The sequence below is a fragment of the Coloeus monedula genome, assembly GCF_965178545.1.
Source record: "Coloeus monedula genome assembly, chromosome: 1".
In the NCBI taxonomy this organism is placed as follows: domain Eukaryota; kingdom Metazoa; phylum Chordata; class Aves; order Passeriformes; family Corvidae; genus Coloeus; species Coloeus monedula.
In genome coordinates this window covers 67301347-67327026 of record NC_138781.1, presented here as the reverse complement: position 1 = coordinate 67327026, position 25680 = coordinate 67301347, and the positions used below count along the sequence as shown (strand labels likewise).

Below are 25680 nucleotides of genomic sequence, written 5' to 3'. Positions count from 1 at the left end.
GTTTGAATGTGGAAAAATGTGTTATCTCCTCTAAGAACAAAGCACTTTAATTTTATGTTCAGTTAAGTAACTTGGAATGTGTTTGAAGTCTGTCATGCTCAAGTGCTGAACAGAATTCACGTGATAGTACTCCAGACTTAGCACAGAATTCACAAAATGTGAACATTTTGATGAAAGACTTCACTCAATAGCGTCAATTGTATGTTATCTTTCTCTCAATCTGTCTTTCTAAATTTTGCCTGTTCTATTGAGGCTACTGAAGCCTAAAGCATAAAGCAGGAGTTCTGAGCTTCCTTAAAGTCCATAGTAAAACCTCCTTATCTAAAATGAAATTGACAAAGAGCAACAGCCTCTAAAGGGAAGGTTTGTATGGGAGTTTGCTTTTCAAGTTGTTTTCTAGTGCAGATGTTTAATGTTAAGAGTTACCCTTTAATGCTTAGTTTTGCAGACAGTCAAACTCTGTTCTCATTTACTTTGAGAGAAATGACAGACATGATAACATAACAACATATCTTTCTCAAGAAATAACCTTGCCCCTGCCAATAAAACAGAACAAGGAAATATGGTTTAAATCTCTAAACTTTGAGGACTTAGTGACAAAGGCTGTCCTCCAAGGATAATATTCCTGTTCTCCTCCCTCACAAATTTGTAATTGTGTATTTTTGGTGGAATGTTCCAGAGCTTATTGACGATTGGGTTACTGACATCCAGCATTTTGTTGAGTCAGACTTGCTCTGTATTTAACACTAAAATAAAATCATTGCTATCGTTGGTAATTTGAAATGTGTAAATGGTTTTATTAGCTTAACTTTTTGCCTTTTGTTTAGGGTGCGCCAGTTCATAGAGATGGTGAATGGTACAGACAGTGAAGTGCGGTGTTTGGGAGGCCACAGTCCAAAATCTCAAGATAGTTACCCTGTTAGCCCACGGTCATTCAGTAGTCCTAGCATGAGTCCCAGCCATGGAATGAATATTCACAATTTGGCAACAGGCAAAGGGAGCAGCACACACTTTACTGGTAAGTTCACGTGGAGGATCAACCACATAGGTTTGGGCATACCACACCGGTTTGGGCATACCACACCATGTGGATTTTTTTTGGTTGGGTTTTTTTTGTTGTTGTTGTTTTTGTTTTTTTAAACTTAAGATTTTATGGTGGATGCTTTGTGTAACAGTATAATTTTAATGATTAAAATGCGTGATTTCCAGTCACTGGGCAGACCAAAAGTTTCATCACATAATTTTTGCGCGTGTTTTACTTCTTGCAAAATAGATTGCTACCAGTTTCTAAGAAGTGCTTCCCTCTGGGAGATGGAAGGTTGTGACATAAATTTCTGTTGTCCTTTTGATGATAATTTATGACTTGGGCAAGATGGTTTAAATCCATTAAGTAGTGTATATGATCCATTTCCTGTGGTGTCGATGGAGAAGTCAGAATACCTGTGGTTGAGCAGGAAACACCAGAAGCTGGGTGTATGGTTGGGTAAAAGACATCCTGCTCGCAGCCACATTTGTCTGCTCAGTTGAAACATTTCTTAGAGCATTTAGATAATGGGAAATCTTCCCTGGGAAGCCATGAATGTTCAGAGCTGCCCCAAGCTTATGGGAAGGTGCCTTCCAAAGCACCCCTGCTGAGAGGAAGCTGAGCACGTTAAAATGGTAAGACTCTTAAGGTAGCAGAGACCATCAGCTTTCACTTCTGTTTAATTTCCAAATCCAAACTGGAGCTGATTGGGGGTGCTTCATTTTTTTTTTTTTTTCCTCTGGAATGGAGTGGAAAGCCAGTGTAGCCTGGCCATCGTAATTCCTGCTGCCCATGGAAGGACGACAGCAGCTTCGCATTTTTTTCTGCTGTGTCAAGAGAGTGCCATCACATGTGTCAGTGGAGAGCCACTCACATTTTCTGGTTGTTCTTCAGGTGGTTATTGGGATGTATTGTAGAAAGTACCTGTAACTCTTCTAATTTTGAAAATAGAGGCAGGTTGATGAATGTATTATTAGAATTGATGTTTGGGATTTTGTAAATGGCGGCAGCTGTTTTCTTTATAATAGGCCCTTCCTGTGACCTGTTTTATTTTAGAACATACTAGGGAGCTCTTGGTTTGATGGAACTGGCAATTACATGTTTGCTTCAAATAGTAGTTTTCCTGTTATATTTTAGAAGGGTCAGAAGAGATTTTAGCTAGGCATTGTAATTTCACAATATGGTATAATTTTATTTAGCAAAGCACAGTATTAACAATTAAAATAATTACATGGTGAAGGAGGGAGGTTGTGTGTAAGTATAGCAACATGCAAAGTATTCAGCACTGAATTCTACTGCACATTTATCACAAGAATTCCATGATCAGGAATTAGTAATGTTTGCTTCCATTCATAATGATTGCAGTGGCCTAGAAAAGATTTTGAATGCATCCGTTCTAAAAAGCTCTTCTACATTGGTGCAGTTTTCTGTGTTACCAGTGTATTAGTACAGCTAGAAAAACCTTCTCGTGTCTGTGTTCATACCTGGTAAATAATGCTTAACTTCTGTACTCCAGAAGCCTTAAAGGTTCAAATACCTGAAACATGGAGGTAAAGTACTTCAGTTTGTGTGACAAATTCAGCATACTTGTTCCTGGTCAGTAAACACTATACTTACATCATTTTTCCTACAAACTTACCTGTAAGTACTGCTTCATGGCTACAATTGTTAAAACTTTCTTTCAGGGTTTGAAAGTAGTTGCAGTAATGGAGTAATATCAAATAAAGCTCATCAGTCTTACTGTCACAGTAAACACACAACCACCAGCTTGAATGTACCAGAGCTCAACAACATAAATGTATCAAGATCACAGCAGGTTAACAGCTATTCCAGGTAAATAAACTTTAGATGCCTCTAAATTCCATTAAGGCTTGTGTTGTCCACATGTTTGCATTGCAGGGAAGAGTTTTCAGTGGGATTTGATGTGGTTGATTTTTTTTCTCTGAAGGACATTGAAACACAATGTAAGGGGCCAACAGCTTGTGATAACTCTGGTTGTTTTGACAGTTCAGGCTTAATAGACCTTTTTCCCCTTTTGGGTTAAAGAAATGAAATGGACAAAAGTAAATTACGTTGCTTATAGCTATGGTCAGTTTTGAAGTTGCATAGTGAAGGTTAATTAGCTCTTTGGCACTTAGGATTTTAATTTGAGCCACTGCCACTGATTTAAGTGTGTTGCACGTAGGTAACGAAAAGTTTTCCAGATACTGTCCATTTGTGGCAGTATCTGCAAAGTAAACACAATTGAGATGCATATGAAGTGTGCATTCTCTTTCACTGTATATACCAGGATTGTTTGCCTACTCCAGTCACTGTCACAAATGCAAGCACATTCAATTCAGTGAATGAAAATAAATCTATTAATCAGGGTTAATATGGTTATTCATAACCAGTAAATATCAGATAGCTCTAGGTTGTGTGGATGCAGCAGAACCTAATTTGATGTGAAATGCTACAGCACTGAGCTGCATTGTCCAAAATGGATTCCCAAAACTACCACATAGGGTGTGATGATGTGGTGGTGATGACCAAAACTGTTTTAGTTGGATGGTGATAATTGGGGTAAAAAGGTAAGAGTAACAATTTACTTTTTAGCTTTTCAGAGTTTCTGTTTGCATCAGCAATTGCCTCTGCCAAAAGGCCTGGCAGTGTCCAGGCAGCTTGGAGATTTTTCACGGAGCAAGGCAGTTCCTTGGCTGTGCTGTTGCCCAGTCAGAGAGGCCTTTTGGTTTCCTTCCTCAGAGGAAGCTGAGTATTTTTGGTTGCTTAGAAGCAAGATATGAAACTTCTAAATTGAATCTATTTGGTCTTGACAGAGGTTTAAGGTTGCTGTTCTCCATGACGGAATAGAACAAGCTAGGATGCAACTGTCAGCAAAGCTCAGTCCCCAAAGCTGTGCTGGCATTTTCTAAAAGCACTTCTGTGAGCTGCTGCAAGCAAAGGGTGGTGGGGAGTTGAATGCTCTGCATTTGCCACTGAGTGTCTCTTCAGTGTTCTGGTTTACTCAGCATTTGCTTTGGGGTTTTCTTTTTTTGCTTTTCCTCTGTTGTTCCACAGAGTAAATAGGAGAAGGCATTTTTTGAAGTAATTAGGTACCTAAATATGGTATTTTCAAAGTAGGATGTATATTGATTTAACTATATTTTTAATGTATAAATATTAATTATATTTTTTTTAAAAAGTGAGAGTAGTATATTTTCTCAATGCATTTTCTTCAGCTCTGTGTACATACAGTTATATAAATAAGGTAAGAACTTTTTGGTGTGTATTTAGAAAGTGTTATATTCCTTACTCCTGAATAATGGGGGACATCTTTAGTTTTTCAGTATCTGAAAATAGTATTTTACTGACTACTAATGTTGAGACAGCCTTAAAAATTTCCATGGTGCTCTGGTATCACCAGTTACTATCGAAAAAAAGTGTGGTCTAGCTCGGTAATATTTAACAGCACCTTTTCAGTAGCTGAGGAAGTATTGTGATGAAGTTGTAAAGATAACCTAAGTACTTAAATATGAGTAAAACGTGTATTTATTACTTTCTTTTCAGCAATGATGTAGACATGGAAACAGATCACTACTCCAATGGGGTTGCTGAGACTTCATCCAATGGCTTCCTAAATGGTAGTTCTAAACATGATCACGAAATGGAAGAATGTGACACAGAAATGGGTCTGCAGTGATATTTCTTACATTTTTATTAAGTGATGGCAACAAGGTTATGTTTTTACTTGCAATGCTTCCCAACTTGAAAATTAGGGTTATTAGCTCAAATCTTAATTTTTTTGTTTGTTTTGTTATTACTAGATGTAAATTTTAAAACCACCGATTTAGGTGGTCCAATATCAGTGTGAGAACAGGGGAAATGGGTAACTCATGGCTACCGAAAATAGCATCAATATCTAAGGAAGTACCTTTGAGAAGAAACACCCTGTTGGGTAGCAGCCTGTGTTTGAGTTGGCAGATTGCCTCTTCCCATTCATGGTTCTCATGGCATCTTTGTGCTTCACAGTAAGCATAGAAATTCTAAATCTCTTATATTGAAGAATGCAAAGTGCTAATACTTAATGCTTGAGAGCTGTATTTGGGAAATGTAAAAAATGAAAAATTAGGTTTTTTCCCATGTTTTCCACCAAAAAACCCACCAATTTATATAGTTGGGGGCTAAAAATTAACTGTTTTACTTAATTTGCTTTACACTCTGTCATAGCTGTTGGTGTTGGTAACAAATGAGTATTTAAATCCCCTCTGCTTGCCCTTTGTGCAGCTGCAGAATTGCTATTCAAACAATTGATTTAAGCAGATGTCAGTTAATGTGTAGTTTAAATGAAATGTGAAACTGGAGACCTTCAGAATGCAGCAGTGCGTGCAGAGGTCTGTGAGCGCTTCCCAGTTCCGGGGCATGTGCTGCTGCTGCTGCTGATGCCACAGCTTTGCTGGGAAATACAGGTAACTGTTGAACAGCAAATGTCATTCTCTTAACAGCCCTGCAAGGAGGAATGCAAGTTGCTATTTTCCCTGCATTACGCTCTGAAACTGAGACCTTATTTCTGTGACAGAAAACCCAAAACTGTTCCTCGCTCTCTTGCAGCCTCTTCTGCAGAGACTTGCTATGACAGACATGCAGCAGCTGCACAGGGCACAGAGGTGTTTGTGGTTTTTTAATGTAGTTGTCTGCTGCCTCTGGAAAGGGATGTCCTAGATTAGGCTGAGCTAGGGACAAGTACCACTACCTGAAGATTTGTGGGTGCTTCATCTACACTGTTTACACTCCCCAGTTTCAGTCTGGTGGTTTTTCACTTCTTGAAATACTTATATATTCTCCTTAGTACTGTGTATGTAAGGTTAAGTAGGCAGGTATTTTCCAGAGGTGATACACTTATATCTAAGGGGAAAAAAAAGTGGCCAGTTAAAATTCCTTTTTTGAAATAGTGGTCAAAATACATCACTAAATAGCAGTGTTAAAGTCAGAAACAAGAGTGGATTTGTAATTGAACAGTCTATCAAAATGCTCATTTTAATACTTGATTCCATTGATGAAAAAAGACAAGAAATGGATAAATGCCTTTTTTTAATGTGGTGCTTTAGGTGTAAATTTTAAAAGGCAGAATTTTCAAAGAAGCCAAGTGTTTTATTATTCATAAGCTGCATCAATCTCTTTTAAAATCACCAGTATTGGGGAGTATTGTAGGAAACAGTGAAGAAATCAGTTGTAGTGTTCTGCTTGATTACAAAAGGAGCCTGAAATATCCAAATTATTAACGTGTTCTGCAAGAAATATGAACAGTCTAAATGATTGTCTTGTAGCAGAATCCATCATGGCTGTTCAGGAAGTTCAGCATTTTTTACCCTCTATTAGCAGTTCCCGATTCCACGCATCCTTAGAAATGCAGTGCCGAAGCATTAAAAAAGAACTGTATGGACTTTCATTGTTATTTTTTAAACTCCCTTAAAATTTTAGGGTAAAATCTGGTTTATCTTCTAGTTAGTTTAAAATTCCCCCTTGCAAGATGAACAGCACGTGCTGACAGCCTTTGCCGTTAGTGAACTGGGTCTCTTAAATGTTTACAAGGAGCACTTCGGCAGTGCTTGGTTCAGGAGTATGTGGGGCCAAGGTCTCTGGCCTGACCTGCTCTGTCTCTGGGCAGGCAGCTGTGTTTGAGTGAAACCAGTGCAGAGTCCCTAGATCCATAGGTTGTTACCCTCGGCTCTGTCAGTGGTGATGATGACGCTATCGTTTCTTTAGAAGTAGATTCAAGTCAGTTAAGACGCCAGCTATGTGGTGGCAGCCAAGCAGCCATTGAAAGGATGATCCATTTTGGAAGAGAATTGCAAGCAATGAGTGAGCAGCTAAGAAGAGAATGTGGCAAAAACACAGTGAACAAGAAAATGCTCAAGGTATGTTTAACCTTCTTGTAAAGGTGAATAACTGTGCTGCCCAGAAGGAACGTCCCACAGCATGCTGCGCTGGAATACTGTTCTGCTTTAACTTCTGCCATTTTTTGTGTGTCTCAGAGCAGTATTCTGGTCAGCTGTGGTGTAGCACTGTCTTCTTTCTTGTCTGTGTAGCACATGCACAAGGAAGATAATTTAGTGCTGTTACACAATTAAACACAGAAATTAATTTAGCACTTCCCTTTCTCTCATTTCTGACCACATAACTTGGCCTCTTGAATTGAAGTGCTGTTTTTGTCTCTAATGATAAATGAACCGCAAGGGGATTGGTAGAGATGCCCAAAATGTGCTGTCATTAGTATTCTGCATGTTAATTAGTTTGCCTTGATTTGAGACTGCTTTGGAAAAGAATTCCCTGGCCAAAGACTGCATGTAGTTTTCAGTCTGTTTTCTCTTACCCCTTCACTTAGTAAAATAATGCTACCTTTTGCCTTGCTCTTGGGAAAAAGCACTAAATGGAACAAGTCCTGTCACAATTTCTGTTTCTCTTTTTTGTATCAATGGACACTGACAGTCACCTTTGTGATTCTGAATCAAAATAGTTGAATAAAATGGTCCTTCTTTCCACTAGTAGCTTATAGCTGTGAGATATAATGAAAGCCATCTTCCCACAGGATGCATTCAGTTTACTTGCATATTCCGATCCCTGGAGCAGCCCTGTTGGGAATCAGCTTGACCCGATACAAAGAGAACCAGTGTGCTCTGTACTGAATAGTGCAATATTAGGTAAGTGCAGCCTGCTGGCTGCTCAGGGTGCTCGGGGTGCCTCTGCCTTGTCCCACACAGGTGGCCCGGCTGCTCCTCTGTAAGGAAGGATAGCAGTGTAGGGTACATTCTTCTGGGAAGAAAGGGATTGTTTTGGGGGGTACATAAAATAACAGGTACTTTTCTGCTGTTACATTCAGAACAAAAATGGGCCTGTTCAATAACGGTGCTGTGCACAGTCACTTTGTTGCTTCTGCTTTGTGTCTTGCTCTTAGAGCAAACTTCGCAAATGAATGATTTAAGTAGGCTTAAATGTCAAGTTTTCAGTGCATTATTGTGAAATGATTCAGGTTTTTTATCTGCCACTGTGATTCTTTTTCAGAGACTCACAATCTGCCAAAGCAACCCCCGCTTGCCCTAGCCATGGGACAGGCGTCACAATGTCTAGGATTGATGGCCCGGTCAGGAATTGGATCCTGTGCGTTCGCCACAGTGGAAGACTACCTACATTAGCTATGCATTTTGAAGGTCTGAAAGGTGTTGTGGCATATTCAACATGGAAAGTAGACCAGCTCTGCTGACTGGAATTTGGAATTTTAATTATGTACTAAGGACAAGTCTGTCGCTTTATGTTGCTTCCTAGTTTACAGCATGATGCAAATGATTTCTAACTTAGTGTTAGGAGAAAATTTCCATCTTTAAACCTCTTAGACAACTAAGAGTTGAAAATATCACTGGTAACGTCAGACATCCAAATTGACAAGTACCAATCCTTTGAACGATTGTCCAAAACAAACCAAAAATCCTGCTACCTTGTGGTGGGACGGAAGAATAGAAAACATGGATGTATTAGCATGTGGGTGATGTAAACGTCAAGCAGGATGACTTGCCAACCTCCACCCCCATTGTTACATAGTTCAATCAGTGTAATTTGCAAAATGCAAATGGTTTGGATATATAGTGTTGATGGGAAGAAATGATATTTTTTAATGTGTACTGTAAAACTTGAATTACTCAGGAGCTGAGTGAATATGTTTGTTGCTACTTACAATCCCAACCTGTTGATCTTAGTAGTTTTTTGTTTTAACATGGTCTTTTCAACTTTGTTTCCTTGTTTAACTACAGACAGCTTCTGTTGTGTAGGCTCACCAGTTTAACTGTTGTATTATAACAGTATTACATGTCAACACAGTGTGGTTATGACCTATTTATATAAAAACCAAATATTTAGTCAATTTACAGTCTTAATTTAATCTTTGTACACCTTGCATTTTTAAAAGTGCTTAAATAGTACTATATTGCAATAAAATGTAGTGATATCATAATTAACCAGCCATTAAAAACTTACATCTACATCCACAGTAGCATGGACTTGGATGCTACATTTTCTTGTTCTAGAGTTCCATCCTAGAGCAGCAGCCCTTGCAGCAAGCAGAGTGGCTCATCCCTCAAGTTGGGGTTGCCACTTGCCTGCAGGAACTGGGCTGGTGGAAGTGAAAGGTTTGCCATGTTCTTGCCACACAGTGAGTCTAGCTAACAGTGCAGGAAGCTTACTCAGGACTCCCTGCAGATGGGGAAAAAGCCCTACTGCTTGACAAGTAATGATAAGGCTGGAGGAAAAGTGTCCTGCTGTGGGAGCCGATTTAATGATTCTGCTGTTAGGGCACAGCCTTTCCTTAGAGATGCAAGTCACTGAAGCAGCAGGAAGAACTGCCTGTTGTAAGGAATGCAGCATCCACAACAGTAGGTAAAACATTGCTCATCTTTATTCTCTGCACGGGCATTGCCTCATGGAGGCAGCTCAGCAAGCCTGGTCCTAGCACCAGCTGTTCTACAACACTGGCCTGGCTGCTCTGTAGCTTCCCCAAGAACTTCACGGAGGGGAGAGAACAGGGAAGTCTGATCAGGTACAGCTTGGTACCTTCTGATGGCTGGAGCTCAAAGCAAAGTGACAGTGAAGGGGAGAAAAGACACCTCCGTTGTGTAGAGATCAACTGTCAGTAAAAGTCCTTGGCAGCATCTTCTGAAAAAGCTGGATTCAGACTCCATTTTTAATCTGTGTTGCCAGCCAACGTTTCTTAAACCTTGCTGCTTTTTCCTTTTTATCTTGCCCTTAAAAAAAAAAAACAGCTGTTAAGTTACCATTTTTCTTAGCCCATGTGCTGGAGAAGCAGCTTGACTGCTGCAGCATTTTGGAACAGAACCACCACCTCAAACACTGATAAACTTCCTAAGGTATTTTGTATGCCCCAGGTCCATTCCACTGGCCAGGAGTACCAGCTTGCACCAGGCCCCTTCAGGTGGGGGGCACAGTGGTACTTTGAGTGATAGAGTGCAGATGGAAAGCAGCCCTGCTTGCTAAGGATCAGTAACTTTTGCCTCTGGTCTTCAGAAGCCTCACAGACTGTTGTGGGTGTGAGACTGTCCCCATCCATTATGGAAATTAGGAGAAATGGGTGCTGTTTCCCTGTGCTCACATAGATGTTTTGGGATCTTGGTATCCCTGCTTTTAAGTCTGAGCTCAGAGACTGGAGGCTGAAACAACAGCTACTGAAGTATTTATTTCACTGAGCAGCCCCAGCTCTAGGACAACAGCTGTTTCTTAACATACCAAAAACAAAGTCTTTTTTTTTTCAGCTTGTGTCTCATACACTGTCTCTGGGGCTGTGCTCATGACACCACTGAGGCTGCAGTTCCCTGCTGCCCTTCCCTTACCTGTGTACGTGCTTGGAGTGAAGAGGATCATGAGCCACGATGCTCTAGCATGGAAACGATGCTTTTATTCAAGGGTACTTTTAACCACATACCCATAAAATAGTACCTACTCCGACTTTCTGTACTCACCCCAAGACTTGTCCACAAACTGAACTGCGGCTTTTTTCACTGGATCTTTCTTGTTTGCAAGGGAAAAAAATTCATTTGCTGAAATGGAGACAAGTGTTAATCTTGGAGTTTAAGCCAGACAAGACTCGATACAGACCCACCCAGGAAGAAGTGCTTACCCTGTACACGGTTGGTGTGTGGCCCATAGAGCTGAGCATTTAAAAAGTCTCTGGCAAGCTGCTGGTGGAGGCCTGTTGCACTGTGGTCTTTTAAGCACACAGCCATGTAGTTTCCTTTTGTCCTAGTCAAAGAGAGATGTACATCCCTGTAGTGTGGTTACAGAACCCAGAACAACACACACTGCTGTCAAGCTTTGCTGCTTGAGCACAGCAGCACCCAGTGCTGGTTTCTGATACTCAGATGAGCTCTGTGGCAGCATTAAAAAAATAAAAAACTGGATCAATACTCTCAAGCTGTTGTCATATGCCTTTGTGTGCCCCAAGTAGTTTCCTGGGAGTCTGGAGCTCATCCTACCAGAAGCTAGGGCAATTCCTCTCTAGGGCCATCAGACACAAAGCAATAAAGAGGAGAGAGAAAAATAGATTTAAATGCAGGAATTCAGGGCTCAACCACCCCACCTGTACCAGCACACAACACAATGTGTACTGCTGTGCTTACGACTGCCCAGTTATCTCATAGCAGTTATACATACAGCATATATAAAAATTATTTCTGTTATGTATTTTATATATATATGCACACATACATAAGTATGCTAAACCAGAAGACATTAAAGGTGCTTTTAGCACATAAATACGCTTTCAATCAGAGGAAGGACAGGCGGAACATGAAGTGCAGAAGAGGGTACAGCCATGCAGTGACAGAACAGCTGCTGTAATGCCCCTTCCCACACAAGGCAAAATCATCTCCTCCTACCTGGCACCCTTGTTCCTCTTGCCTTTCTTCTCCTGCACTTCAGCTTGGCCTTGCCCTTGGGCCTGGCCGTGTGCCAGCTGTGCAGCCCCATCTTCAAGTTCTTCACCTAGAGTAACTTGCAAACAGAATTTCCCAAACAGTACAAATCAAAACCAGTCAGTGAAACAGGAACAGGACTTAAGCAGCATTTTTCAGAAGCACTGACTAGGAAGAACAGCTGTAAGAGGGAGGGGAAGAAAAACGTTCAGAGGAGCAACCCAAAGTATTGCTACCCAGGTTTTCTCTTCCTTGGCATCAACAAAATGGGATTGATCATGCGACAAAAATTCAATGCAACACAACAGCTATGGGTAACCCATAGAGGGAAATCCAGCTCTGGCTTTAGTCTTGCTTCATTCTCAGCTCATCTTTTTGTTAAGCCAATACAATAGATCTTTTTTAAATAAAAACAAGAAAAAGTAGCAGTTACACCATCCAGCAGCATGTGAGGTTTGGATGAGAGAACTGTTTAAATAAAAGATTTTTTTTGTGAAGTACTTCGAAGTACAGATGAAGCAAGAACAGCAGTCATAAACACTCTAGACGCTTGATTTTGTAATTCTGAGTTTGAAAATACTTAATATTTTACAGATGCTATTAAACTGTAGTTTGATACATAAAGTATTGAGGCAATTTAACAACTCTACCCAAGAATAGCATGTATAACTTAAACAAGGGCTAAATACTAATCCACCTTTGCTAATCCTTGCTTTTTCTGCTATAGCACCTGCCCATGATTTCCTTGAACACTTCAGGCTATTTAACTGAAATCACACACAGCAAATGACTTCTGTAAAAGGCGCAAGAATTAGATCAAACGTGACTTTAGATTTTTCCTCAGATATTTCTTATCCTTGGAAAAAGACAGTCTGGCCAGTCTGTTCATGTTTAAGACTTGGAAAAGGTCTCTTTACCAGAGCTCCCATTGCAGCTCTGGCACAGGAATGAACTCCTAAAATACCAGATGTGCACGTCGTTAGCAAAGCAAGCTGTAGCATACCTGGGTCATCTTCCGCAGCATGCTCTGCGGGCCTGGGGAGCAAAGAGAACGCAACGGGTTACTCTTCAATTCCCACTCCCTTCGTTTACTCAGAGCCATGAAAGCCCCTGTTTCCAGCCCGGCCTCCCAGGCCAGGACCCGAAGGGTCCCCACGGGTGGTAGATGCGGAGACGGGATCCCAACACCCACTGCCGCCTCCGCTGGCCCCTCACCGTGCGGACGCATCCTGCAGCTCCTGCAGCACCGCCTCGGGCAGCAGCCTGCGCTTCTGCGGAGGAGAGGGGAGTCAGGCGGGCACGGACGCCGCCGGCACACACGCCCCGTGCCCGCCCGCAGCCCGGCGCGGGTAGCGCGATACCTTCTGCTCCGCGAACAGCTCCTGGTGCCGCCGCCGCTTCTCCTTCAGCAGCTCCCGGTGCCTGCGGGGAGGCGGGAGCCACTGTCAGCATTCCATGGGGCGAGAGGGGGGATTAGGAGCGGGTGAAGAGGGTGAGCGAGGGCTTGGAAGAGCAAAGGAGGTGGTGAGAGAGGGCCACGGTGGTGGGATAAGGGAGAAGGGACAGGAAGGGTGACTGGGATTTAGAGGAGTGAAGGGGGGGTAAAAGGGGTTAAGGGCAGGATAAGGGGGCAGAAGGGGCCTGGGAGGCGTAAGAAGTGTGGTGGGGTAAGAAGGGAGATAAGGGAGGGCGAAAGGAAGTAACAAGGGGAAATAAGCAGGGATAAGGGAGGGAAGGGGGGGGTAAGAGGAGGCAAGAGGCGTGAACGGGGGTAAAAAGGCAGGTAAGAAGAGGGTAAGAGGGGTGGAGGGGAGATTAGAGAGGTAAGCGAGGGGATAAGGGGGACAAGAGTGGGACTAAGAGGAGGGAAGCGCTGGTGTGAGACCCGCGGTTCAGGAGCAGGAGGCCCCGGCGTGTCCGCACCTCCGGGCCGCCTCCCCCACGAGCTGCCGCTCGGCCTCGGCCGCCTCCCTCGCCACGCCGAAGGGCACCTCCTCCGGGGCCTCGTCCGCCTCGTCCTCCGAGGAGGGGGCCGGGCTGGGGAGCGCGGCGGGAGCCCTGCGCTTGCCCGCGGCCGCCGTCTTCGCCTTCTGTCGCCGCGCCATGGCCGCGGGCCCTGCGCCGCCCGCCCGCCCCGGAACCGCTCCCGCCTTCCGCCGGGGAATGCCGAGCGCCGGGACACCCCCACCCTTGCGTGTCTCGCCCCGCCCCGCCCCGCGGGATGCGCGCACAGACACAGGACATCGGGGGTGGCCCCCGCCACCGCCCCTTTATTGCCATGGGGACGAGTCCCGCCGCCGCCTCCGGCCCGCCCGCCCCGCGCTGGGCCCTGTCGGGCCGCTCCCGGCGATCCGGAGGCGATCCCGGGGCTCAGGAGATGATCTCCGTCTCGTGTCGCGCCAGCGCCGGCGGCAGCGTGGTCCCGCAGGGGCCCGGGAAGTGGAACCTGGAAGGAAGCAGCAGGTTTAGGGCGCGGGCAGCCACCGGCGCATCCCGCTGCTTGCTGCTTTGTTACCTGGCGAGTCTGGCAGGGGGACGGGAGGGAGGGAGGGAAGAAAGAAAAGGAGGAGAGAGGGGTTTCGGCCTGGTGGGGCGTAGGGACAGACTTCAGCCTCACCCTTAAAACAGTACGGTTTGTGTCTTCAGTGAAACTTAGTTCCACCATGGAAGAAGAATCATCTTTTCTTACTTATTAACAGAAACTTAATATTTCTGAAGTGCTGGGGAGAAAACTAGACCGTATTTGTCTAACCGCAGCGTTTCAGCAGTTGGACGCAAAAGGCAGGATGGAGGGCACTGACGTCTGGTTCCTGAGCAGCGTTACCTGAACCTGTTCGTGGCAGGAGTGGGCTCCATGTTGAACTCCGCGACTGGGACTCCTCTGGCAGAGACCTGCGGGGCAAACATGGCCGCGGGATACACCACGGACGAGGTCCCGACCTGCAGCAAGGGACAAAAGTCGCAAGTGTAGCAGGACAGTGCCTAAACAGAGCAAACCAACCCAGCCCCAAGGTGAGGGCCCTTCTCACAAGAGAGAAATGCAGGTGCACTAAAGCCTGGGAGATCCCTAGAGAAACAAAACCAAATCAGTAGCTATTTAACATAGCATAGCAATCAGGAATTGTTTTGCTGATGCAGCCCAAAAAAAAACCAGTTTGTAACTGTAGATGAAAAAAAATCCCAGAAACAAAAGGGCACACTTTGTCTTCAGGAAAAACAAAAACCCAACGAAACGTTCCTTCTATTACTTGAGATCATTCTATAAAGGGAACGCAATATTCTGAGCAAGTGTTTTGGTTAGGGATCTGGAACCTACATGGCATGTAAACCACCTCTCAAAAAGCAGTATATAACTTTTTTTTAAACTAAGTATCAAAATAATTGTATTTTTCACTGTTTGAGAAATTAGAACCATAGAATGGTTTGGGTTGCAAAGGACTTTAAAGATCATCTCCTTCCAACCCCTCTGCCACAAGCAGGAACACTTCCCACTAGACCAAGTTGCTCAGAGCCCCATCCAACCTGGCCTTAGACACTGCCAGGGATGGGGCATCCAAAGCTTCTCTGGGCAACCTGTTCCAGTGCCTCACCACCCTCACGGTAAAGAACTTTTTCCTATATGTGATCTAAACTCAGTCTCTTTCAGTTTAAAGCCATCACCCCTTGTTCCTGATGAAGAGTCCCTCTGGCTTCCTTGCAGGCCTCGTTAGGTACTGGAAGGCTGCTCTAAGGTCTCCCAACAGCCTTCCCTTCTCCAGGGTGAACAGCCCCAACTCTCTCAGGCTCTCTTCATAGGGGAGGTGTTCCAGTCCTCTTACCAACTTCATGACCCTCCTCTGGACTTGCTCCAACAGTTCCATGACACTCTTATGTTGGGGGCACCAGAACTGTACACAGTATTCCAGGTGGGATCTTGCAGGAGCAGAGTAGAGGGGGAGTGAAATTCAACAACTAAACAACATTGTCCAACCCCTAACACCTGTGCACCTGTTAACTTCTGAGCAGTCTGTGTACATTTTCAAACTGCAAGGTCTTTTAATGTTTTACACTGGATGCCAGAGAGTTCCTCTGGGGCTTTTAGTTCCCCCAGGGAAGCACAGATACATCTGCGTTACCCAGGAGGTGCCACCTCCTTAGCGTGGCCTCCCTGCCGGCTGAGAGGACAGGTAAGGAAAGCGCCACTCACTACCAAGCAGAGGTCACAAATATCCAGCTCCTTCTCCACCGCTGTGAGCACGCCGGGATCCAGGGCCTCACCAAACCACACGACGTGGGGACGCAGGAGCCCATTGCAGCCGTCCTCCTCACACCTGTTCAAACACCACAAAGGGACAGCGTCACGCTGCTGACGGAGGCGCTTCAGGTGGCAGAATGGCAACACAGGTTTCATTCCCGCTTGGGCATGGCTTACCTGCCCTCACTCTTTCTCCCTTCTCCTTCATAGCCCTCCCCACACCTTCCTCTACCACATGCTGGACAGAAGGCAGCTCATTCCATGCTACACATGTGCTGGAAGTACACATGTGCCGCCTGGCCACATGGAAGGGGTTGCTGAACAGTTGTTCAGCACAGATACTTAACTGTGTCTTCCCCTTACTGAGCTCCTGAAATGCATGAAAATTAAAACCTCGGTCTCCATCAGCTTTTACAAAGTGGCTAATAGGGTTTTAAGGATGAAATGAACCAAAAGACAGAAGCATCGTGTTAGCCTCTTTCCCTTAGGAGCCAGATGAAAAATGTGGTGGTTTTTTGCATCTGCAGCTAGCCAAGGCAAAGCTTCGGGCAGGGTAAAAAAGCACCGTGCACTTTCAGTGCCTGACGGACCCCAGCACAGTATCCCAGAGTAACAGTGAGTGGCACCTGCAAAGTAACAAAACATTTACTGCTGCAGCACTCACTTTCTTGCTGCAATTCTCCTACTACTTCACTTACTACAAACCCCATGAATTTAGGCACGTTTCATCTTGGTGCTGAAGTACACAAATGTGCAATGCCTTTAGCACCATGGTAACTTCTCCTACACACTCCTTGTCTGATGTCCCTGTAACTTTAGACTCAGTTTTCCGGGGCAAAGTCTCACACATTTCTCTCCTGTGGAATGTCCTTCCAAAATGACATGCACAGTAACATGAAGCTCCGAGATGCACAAAGCATGAAGAGGTAACAGTCCAAACAAAGTCGTTCATACGTACTGAGGAAGGTCTTCAACTGGAATTGCAGCGTCTTCTGTGTCAGGATCTGGAGCTCTGAAGTTACAAAATGGAAATACATATCCAGCTCTACAAAATGCACTTTATATATTAATAAAAACTTAGCATTCTCTAAAAATGTTAGTATTCTCTAACACACACCCTCCAATCAAGGAATCTGCAACTTGAGCCAACTTCAACACCTACTACAATCCTGAAATACCACACGCAAGGCAGGCAGGAATTTGTCCAGAATTATCCTGGAGCTGAGCGACAGTAATAAGCTGTCCAAGACTGTCAAAGGCACAACAATTATTTATGCAACTATCTAAAGCTCTGGTGAAATGCAAAGGGAAAAAAATCCCTAAAAATCTGTTTGCATATGCCTGGTTCATCCCCCTGCCCACTTCCTTTTTTTAGTGGTGAAAGAAAGAGGATGGATTACCCCTTCCCAGCCAACGCGGGGCAGATCGGGCTCTTGTAATTGGCAGCTACATTTCCACAGCTGGTGCACCGAGTTTTAAATAAACTACCTGGAACACACAAAGAGGAAACATCGGGGATGAGGTGATGGCTCTGAGGTGTGGCTGTGCAGGCAAGTGGTTGTGTTTATCCTGGGCAGCCTTCATTTACAGACCTTGAAGGCTGCACTTTGTGGGTAACTCACTACAGGAACATAACAGCAAAGACAGTCCCACAGTGTCACCTTGTTCTGCCTAAGGGCATGAGTAATACACAGTCCTGTAATATACCCTGGAGGAAAATCATAAAGTATCACTGAGGGAGATGATTTCTGTTTATTGCTTTTCCTCTTACAAAAAAATTAAATATGCTGGTTAACACCATTTTGTATCATGCGAAACTCCCCACTCCCAAGAGTTCTGTAGCATTACTAACGTGCTATCAAGATCTGCAATATTACCAACAGTATAAAATTGTATCCATTTTGCACAGAATACAGATAACCAAAATGAAACTGTTGCCAAGGCTTCATCATTGGGTCCACAACTGCAAAACAGTTTGTGCAGGTTTCCTGTGTCCAAATCACAAAAGTAGCAGTGGGAAATACCATTTAAACCTTTAGTGATACTTGAGTTAAAAAGCACCACAGTGCTTGAGGGTCTTTGTCCTGGAAGACTTCCACCCTGCGGCAGGGCCTGAGGAGTGGAGAAATGTGTCAGGCACCTCCGAGGATGGAGAAAAGTTTCCCCACCCTCTTTCTCTCCACACCAGTACATTTCCTCAGATCCAAAAGCCCCGCTGACCTCCAGGTGCCTTGTTCTCCTCTGGCACTTTGTGGAGTGAGGAATGCCTCTGACTACAGGGAAGAGAGGGGGAGGGCCACTGGGTGCAGGAAAGAAAGGTAAGGGAATTTCAATTGCTCCCAGTCCCTTTGTCCTCCTGTAGCCAAGGACTGCAGAGGTGGGGACAGGACAGAATGGGGCAGAGGGAAGCACCAGGGGTCAGGCCAGGCTTGCCAATACACCCTTTATTGGTGGCAGTCTGACACCACCACTACCACAATGAAGTCCTTAGGGTTTCTCTTCCCCTTTTCTAAGTGAAATCAGCCAGGTGTCACAGCCACATGAATTCGAGTGGATCTGCAGAAAACTGTGCAAGTGAGGAGGGAGAACCAGTTCCTGTGTACTGTCGGAATCCATTAAAAACAGGAAGATGAGATTCTGTGATTCTAAAGATGAAGAATAAAGAGAGGCTACAAAGTACCTGAAACAACTTCTGAAAGAGAACAGGGTGTTATTGCAAATAACTTTATGGAAGTTATTATAGTTTTAAAGACAAAGTTCTTTTCTCTCTCTACTTATCCTGCTTTCCCTTCTTCCCACTCCCCACCCCAGGTTTCCTGGCCTGTGGCAGAGAGGTGAGCCAGCTCTTACCGTGAATTTCTAAGAGATGCTTGGTGCCTGCCTTCCTGTGCAGCTCATCGATGTTCTGCGTGATGACCACCACGCTCCTTCCTTGCTTGCTCAGACGCTTCTCGCACTCCGCAATGGCGATGTGTGCGGGATTGGGATGTTTACTCAGCATCACTTCCCGCCGGTAGTGGTAGAATTCCCACACACGGGAAGGGTTTCGTGCAAAAGCCCCCGGAGTAGCCAGCTCCTGCAAAACACTTAACAGGTCATCCTACAACAAAAGAAGAATCCCCTCCCCAGATGAAGCCTGCTGGATCTCTGCCATGTACACTGCTGCCAGCATCACAAAGTTATCGAAAGCAGATTATTTATAACCACATGCAGTTAATAAGAATATTGCTCCACAGCCCTTACAAGGGCGACAAGTCAAAATGTCAGATCAAAAGAGGAAATAACTTACAGCAGTAGTGTGGTGCGTGGCTTTACTCTACACTCCAACCATATTCTGTGCTGCCCTGCCAAACTATTAGGAACTTAGCACAAAGCAAGATGAGATATTCCAATACACACAATTTTCTGGCACCCATAACTCTGTTTTCCACAGCAGCCATAAAACTCAGCATCAAGTCAATGTATTTCCTTCGCTAGCAATTTCTGTTCTGCCTTAAGTGTAACACAAGCCAAATTACACCCACTGTCAAAACCAAAGTCTAATGTCTTGCCTTTGGTGTGCAGGTAAAATTGAAGCCACTTTTCACAGTAACTCTGATTTTGCCTTATCTGTCTCAAAAACAAGGAGCGGCTCAGTCCAGTGCCTCAATGCACAATTCTGCTGACACAGAAACACTGAATACAAGTTTCTGATGCAGCAGGACCAGGCATTTATACACACACGTTTTATTTGAACTGATGGGCACTGAAAGAAAAAAACCTCATCTTTAGATCCAAACCAGCTTAAAAAAACTCATCTCTCTGACCCTTTTTTAACTTCATCAAATCTTTCAGGAATGCTGTAATTAGAAACCACAAAGAAAGCAGGTGTGATTGCAGAATTTGGGGTAGCAGGTACTGACACCGTAACAGCTGCTTGGAACACCTGCAGCCCCAGGAAGAATGAGACTCACAAGGCCCCTGTACAGCTCACACTGTTTGTGATTTCAGCTGCACTCCCAGGGTCTGCTCCCACCTCCTCTCCCATCCCAGTGGCTCTCAGTGCTCACAAGATCATTCCAGCAAGAGAGACAGAGCTTGTGGGAGAGTTAAAGAACCTGCCTCCAAATAAAACAAGTCCTAAAGCCTTTTTACAGGGTGTTATGAGACACAAAGATTAAAAGAAAACAACCAGCCTCTATCATCAGTTCTTCGTTATTTTGAAAAAAGGCTCTTCAGAGTTTAAAACAGGAAAGGCCCCACAAGGTAGGAAAACAGTGACGGTGTCAAAAGATGAGCAAACAGCTGAACTGCAGGAAAACAAGGATGGTAGAAAGACCCAGAGGTGCCTGCAAGAATGCTGTTTTTCCCAAGCAACTGATGAACAGAAGGACAGAAGCAGATCCCCAAGTGGATGAGGAAGAGCTGCAGAGGCAGCTGTGGAGAGAGCTTTGTCCCTGCTGCACTGCCATGGGAGAATTTCCACCCTCTTCCCCCAGCTGTTCCTGACCCTCCACACTCACCTAAGTGATGGACAGAGAGGCACAGGCCACCAGTACCTACCTGGGCTTGCCACTTTCTCCAGAAGCCTCCAGCCCCTCTGAAGGTGGGGACGCCGCTCTCGGCACTGACCCCAGCTCCGGTGATGATGGCGATGTGCTTGGCTTTGGCAAACACCTCTCGGAAATCAGCCATGTCTGTGCCAGGGCAGGAGAACAAGGAGCTGTTCAGGCACTCACACTGTGACCTAAGAGGCCACACGTACACATCCAGAAACGGCTTCTACACACAACTCCCATGACTTTAATTTCAGAACACCAATTGGTTCCTGAGCTTCTCTATGTTGGAATTTAAAGGGCAATTCTTGGAGATCCTCAAAATATGTGTATGAGCAAGCTCAGTAGGGTAACCTGTGCTCAGCATGATTATAGTCAATATTTGAAAGGCAGAGCATTTAACTAAAACCCCACACTAGATACTACCCCAATAACAACTGTTGGCACCACCACCCAGGAACAGGTTGCTTCCTAATTGTGAGGTAAGATCCTGAGATGAAAAAATATATGTTTGTTTTGTTGTTGTTTTTGGGTTTTTTTCCACAAAGTATCACCTTCAAAATTATGGTAATTTGGGAAAACATATTTTCTTTTGAGGCATTTTGCCCGTTTTCTAGCTTTGCAACTGTATTTTATATTTTTTAATGTGTTATTCCCTCCATTTTTCGCTGCATGGTAAAGTAGTTTGGGAAAAAGATGGGAAATTTCCTTTGCCTTTTTATGTGAGTCAAAACAAGATTAAAAAGGAACAGGTTAGCTGCAGAGAGACAAAAAAACATCTCTTGCGGTTTACCTCAGATATGAATTTTAAAGTAACACAGGTTAGAATCACAAAATGGCTGAGGTGAGAAGGGACCTCTGGAGATTGTCTTGTTCAAACCTCCTCCCCCCCCACCCCCCCATTTAGGAGGGTCATCCAGAGCAGACTGCCCTGGAAAATGTCCTGTGGGGTGGGTTTTGATGTCTCCATGGATAGAGGCTCCATAAGCTTCCTGCACAACTCAATCCATTGCCTGACCACCCTCACAGCAGACAAACACCATGGGGTGGTTTTATGCATTGAGAAGATGCCCTGGAGTCTTCATTGCTACAAGGGCTCATCGCTGGCTTAAGGTAAACCTGGTGCCCAGCGGATCCCCAGGGACATTCCTGCCCAGCGGATGGATCCCCAGCTGCTCACCCCATCCTGTCCTAGGGCCTAGGGCTATTTCTCCCCTGGGGCAGGACCCTCTGGAGTATCAACCATTCCTCCTGGCTTTGTATTATCTGGAAACTTGCCAAGGATATGCTCTGGTGCATCATCCAGATCATTAACGAAGGTGTTAAACAATACTGGCGTCAGTACAGACTCCTACAGTACCCCACTAGTGAGCAGCTTCCAGCTGAACTTTGAGCTGCTCACCACAACCCTAATCCTCGCAATTTACTAGGTGGTCTTTAAAATAAAAAGCAAAACAACTCCCCCCCACACACAAATAAAGCCCACCCAAAGGCAGGTAAATTCCTGTAAGGAGAAACAGTCACTGGAGAAGTCCCAAGACCCCTAGCACAGAGCCATAGGATTGGGCAGAGAACGCTGCTATTCTGATACCCCACCTGCTGTTGCAAACCAAACCTCACAAGCCCTGAACGTGTAAAGCTCAGGCCAAAAGCCCTCCCAGCCTGGTCTCTGGCAGCAGCCAAACACTGATACTCAAGGCAGCAGAAAAAGCAAATTTGCCTCGGCTACCCGACTATTGGGGGGTTGGTGTTGTACCCGTGTGCAGTTTTCAAGTTAAGACACACTCTCAAAACAAAAAACAAAACCAAAATACCCCCCCAAACAAGCAGAAAGAGGACAGCTACAACTGCTAGTCTGAACAGGGCTCCTGGGGTTACCCAGCTCCTGAGCTGTTAGAAGTGCTGGAGGCCCATTCTTGTACAAAGAAACAAGGAATTAGTTTTATTACTCATTAGGATTATGAAAGGGAAATGCAATTAACAATTGCATACTTCTGTGCATAAATTATAAACATTAGAAACACGTTTCTGTTGCAGCCATGCTGACTGCAACTAGGCAAGTGTTTTTGGAACTATACAGAACACAGACATGGAAAGGTAATTTTACTAGCCGGGGGACAAAAAAGGGAACTCCACAGTGTTTTAAATGTTTTGACTTAAGCCATGGATTTCATCTAGCACACGAAACCTTCTAGCACTTAAAATCCACCTTAAAAACCTGTCCGGGGTGCTAAAGCAAACAAACACACGTCTTACTTGAACTAGGACGAGCCATTTCCAAGCAAAACTTCTGTTTCTTTGAAGACGAGGCCTTAAGTCCACAATGCGCTTGGGAAACCAACCTTCTAGCGGTAACTTGAAAGAAACACATCAGGATCCCTCGGAAGTGTTTCACCTGGGGAGAAATAAACCAAACATCAGCGGCCCAGCGAGGGTGCGTATTTCTGCCAGCTTCCTGTGAGGGGCTCTCCTCAGAGAACCAGGTGCAGGTGTTCGCCACGGCTTCCTGCACCTGCAGAACAGGGAATCACCCCCACCCCGAGACCCTCGGCCCGGCATCACCGCTTTTGTTCAGAACCGGGGACAATCAGCCCTGCTCCAAAAGCACCGAGCCATTTCGTCCGACACTCAACTTACGCGACGCTTCCGAATCGCGCTGCTAACCCGAGGCACCTCCCAGGACCCGGCTGCCCGCCGGCATTTTAAGAAGAAGGGGCAAAACCAAGCGACTGAGCCACGGCCCTCAGCGAGCCTACGTGCGGGGGGACAGCGCGGGCGGGCGGAGCCCCGACGAGGGGGAGGTGGCGGAGGCGGTGGCCACCGCCTCCGCCACCTCCCCCTCGTCGGGGCTCCGCCCGCCCGCGCGGTTGCCTGGCCCTCACGCAAACCTCGGGGCCGCGAGTTCGCGGCCCGCCCGCCGCCACTCACCCCGTGCGGCCTCGCACGTCCCGCCCCGCGATGCCGGCAAGGGCCGGGCCTCGGCGCCGCCCCGCCCTCCCGCGGAGAAGGGGCCGCGGTGTTAAGGCGGGGTGGATGCGTGGAGGAGCTGGAGTGATACGCAAATAGGTCAGGAAAGCTGGATGGCTTTGCAGCGTCATCCCTCTCCGCGGTCCAACCTCAAGGCGTTCGCAGTTTACGCGTTCACGGGTGAAAACTGCGCTGGTCTTGGACAGCACACGATTTCCACTTTTTTTTATTATTTTTTTTTTAACGAGAAAAGCTGCTTTTAGCATGTTTTGCTGCAGAAAGAAGGCAGCGCTTGCTTTCATCCAGCCACCTCTTCTGCACCCTTCCCCAATAACCCTAAATCGTTACGGTCCTTTTCAGTCAGAGATTTTGACACTTTTCTCCCTCCCTCTGGATTCTGTAAATTACCAGCTAGGCAGATGAAGAGGCCCCCAAAACATGTATCCGCAGAGGGGAAAGGCTGAAAGGCAAGTCCCACCGTGCTCTTTCAAGCCCACCAGCAGCCTGTCCTGCCCCGGGGGCAGCTCCCGTCTCCCGCTCCTGATGGCACAGGACGCGTTACCTGAGCGAGTTCACCTGAGGGCAGGAGAGGGAACACCCAGAGGCTGGCAGCCGACGTTTCTCTCATTACACTGCTCCATGGCACTTGTTATTGTTTACAGAGTACCAGCATTTTGTACTCTGCCTCCAGCTGCAAACTCGAAGGAAGCCTTTGGTGGGGGAACCTTGAGACAGTGAGTGGTGCTGACTAAACGCTTGTGCTGGTGCTTGCTGGGCTGTGCCAGCTGCTCCCTGAGCACTCCGTGCCTCCATACAGGCTTGCATGCTCGGAAAAACAGCACATTATAAACTCAGAAAACAAGGTGAAGGCCAGCGTGATCTTAGCATTCCTACCACCCTGATGGTCAAAATCCAGTAATTCTGTGAGGACTGAGGAAACAAACAGGATGGCAGGTTTGTTGATGGAGGGATTGGCTTTGCATACTGTTATTCAGTATCATGATTGATGTCTGTTTGGTTTTTTTAAATTGAGATCTTGCTATGGACTGTATACCGTGCTTACTAGGCAGTGTATTTTAGCTGCTAGTTAATATTAAAAACAACAAAAAAAGGAATTCGCAGTTGCACTATCACCATGATTTTCTTCCACTTTGAATCCAAAGTTCAAGACAGCAAATTCCTAGTCTAACCTTGCTAACAGGAAAAAAATATTCTGTTTATGTACTAGAGTTTTGAGGAGCACATCAACCAAAGAGCTTTCATTTTCCTATCACATCATTGGACTCGTTACATGTGCTCCTTCTAACATTACATCAACCCAGGGCAGGGCATGTTAACATGCAAGGTTTGCTAAAGTAGAGTTTTTTAATAACAAGGGAACTCACGGTAGCACAGGTTATGTGAAACGGGTGCAGGACACGAGGCTGGCTTGCTTTGGTCTCTTTGGCACGTACAACTTGCCTACTCCAACAGCACAATTATCCCAGTGTTTCTGAAGCAATCAACCATGCATATTCTCAGTGGTCTGAAACAATGAAGAGCCCAGCTGATGCTGGCTGATGCTAACCTGGTGTAAATACTGAATGTTTGCCATAAGAAAATGCCCACATTGATTTTCAAAATTGTTTGTAGTGGCCCTGGACAAGTATGTTAATACAAATGTGTAAGTGGATTTGCTAAAAGGTTTATAAAAAGATTAAAATTAAAGTGACGTCTAAACTTAACTTCAAGACAGTGGGGTGTTTGGTGTTGATATCTGGCAGTGTTCTACAATCATCTGTGCCTGATAAAATAATTCTGTATCATTTTTTTTCTGTCACAGTAGTGTCCTCCAGCAGCAGTGTCATTAATGCAGTGAGAGCAACTCTAGGTGGACACCAGAAGCATGAACTGTTCTGTAAAGATATGCATTTCACCAAAATCAATTTGCACATAAGAATCCTGTCTTAGAAGAGACAAAAACCATGGCAAGGGCAAGTGCACTGCACTTCACAGCCCCTCCTTTCATTGCCTCCCCCCAGCACATTGCCCTCCCAGCTGCCAACCATGCTGCAGGCAGCTGAGGCCTTTACATATTTAGCAATGATCCTCTCTTGTCTGTCTTCCAGGAACTTGTCCCATCTCCCCTTGACCCACATGACGCTCTTCTCTGGCAGGCATTCCCCGGCTCCGCTCCTCCTCCTGGGAGGGACGGGGAAAGCAGAAGGTGAGGAACATGCATCCACAGCGGGGGGCTGCTATTCTATTCTCCTCTGAGGCTCAGTGGTAACATGGGTTAATACCATCTGGTCTTCCACTCCAGCCACACTGTCCTTCAGCATTTTTACCAAGTCCTTTGCATCTGAGCAGCACCAGCTAGAAACAGCTCTCTCTTTGAGCGTGAAGCCTAATTGTACCAAACACAAGCAAAACATTTTTTTCTTAAATCCCAAGTAAACAGTCTGTATTCTAACACACAATAGGTCTGCA

General features: G+C 45.4%; 3 protein-coding genes across 6 annotated transcripts in view; 1 reads left to right on the top strand and 2 right to left on the bottom strand.

The window, feature by feature from the left end:
* Positions 1-10618, top strand: part of RANBP9 (RAN binding protein 9) — a 40793-nt gene extending 30175 nt beyond the window's left edge. Inside the window, exons 9-15 of one of the 4 annotated variants that reach the window (XM_082290957.1) lie at positions 828-1018; positions 2710-2857; positions 4571-4692; positions 6767-6918; positions 7590-7701; positions 8063-8208; positions 10318-10618. In XM_082290957.1, the coding sequence (XP_082147083.1) occupies positions 828-1018; positions 2710-2857; positions 4571-4692; positions 6767-6918; positions 7590-7701; positions 8063-8193 (856 nt within the window). In that variant the 3' untranslated portion in view covers positions 8194-8208; positions 10318-10618. Of the gene's footprint in view, positions 1-827; positions 1019-2709; positions 2858-4570; positions 4739-6766; positions 6919-7589; positions 7702-8062; positions 9045-10317 lie in introns of those variants that run through there. The other 3 variants (XM_082290958.1, XM_082290956.1, XM_082290959.1) reach the window with 3 other exon arrangements.
* Positions 9424-13626, bottom strand: NOL7 (nucleolar protein 7). Its single transcript, XM_082290997.1, has 8 exons — positions 13399-13626; positions 12837-12897; positions 12691-12746; positions 12479-12510; positions 11440-11554; positions 10683-10804; positions 10525-10602; positions 9424-9792 (listed from the first exon to the last, which is right to left on the bottom strand). The coding sequence occupies exons 1-8, from the start codon at positions 13578-13580 to the stop codon at positions 9719-9721; spliced, it is 720 nt and encodes a 239-aa protein (XP_082147123.1). The 5' UTR covers positions 13581-13626; the 3' UTR covers positions 9424-9718.
* A 92-nt stretch (positions 13627-13718) lies between these two features.
* Positions 13719-23012, bottom strand: SIRT5 (sirtuin 5). The gene is made up of 9 exons (XM_082277058.1): positions 22882-23012; positions 22501-22639; positions 20252-20385; positions 18560-18785; positions 17110-17197; positions 16668-16721; positions 15662-15785; positions 14300-14415; positions 13719-13921 (listed from the first exon to the last, which is right to left on the bottom strand). The coding sequence occupies exons 2-9, from the start codon at positions 22613-22615 to the stop codon at positions 13846-13848; spliced, it is 933 nt and encodes a 310-aa protein (XP_082133184.1). The 5' UTR covers positions 22616-22639; positions 22882-23012; the 3' UTR covers positions 13719-13845.
* Between the last annotated feature and the right edge of the window lie 2668 nt (positions 23013-25680).

Bases quoted from the DNA above. Each gene is read 5' to 3' on its own strand.
- NOL7 (XM_082290997.1), bottom strand. From the start codon at position 13,580: ATGGCGCGGCGACAGAAGGCGAAGACGGCGGCCGCGGGCAAGCGCAGG. The intron at 12,747-12,836 runs GTATCGCGCTAC...TCTCCTCCGCAG, and splicing joins AGCTGTTCGCGGAGCAGAAG to AAGCGCAGGCTGCTGCCCGA. The intron at 10,603-10,682 runs GTAAGCACTTCT...TCTCCATTTCAG, and splicing joins ACACACCAACCGTGTACAGG to CAAATGAATTTTTTTCCCTT.
- SIRT5 (XM_082277058.1), bottom strand. From the start codon at position 22,615: ATGTGTTTCTTTCAAGTTACCGCTAGAAGGTTGGTTTCCCAAGCGCAT. The intron at 16,722-17,109 runs GTAATCCATCCT...TTGTAACTTCAG, and splicing joins CCCGCGTTGGCTGGGAAGGG to AGCTCCAGATCCTGACACAG. The intron at 14,416-15,661 runs GTGAGTGGCGCT...CCCTTGCTGCAG, and splicing joins TTTGTGACCTCTGCTTGGTA to GTCGGGACCTCGTCCGTGGT.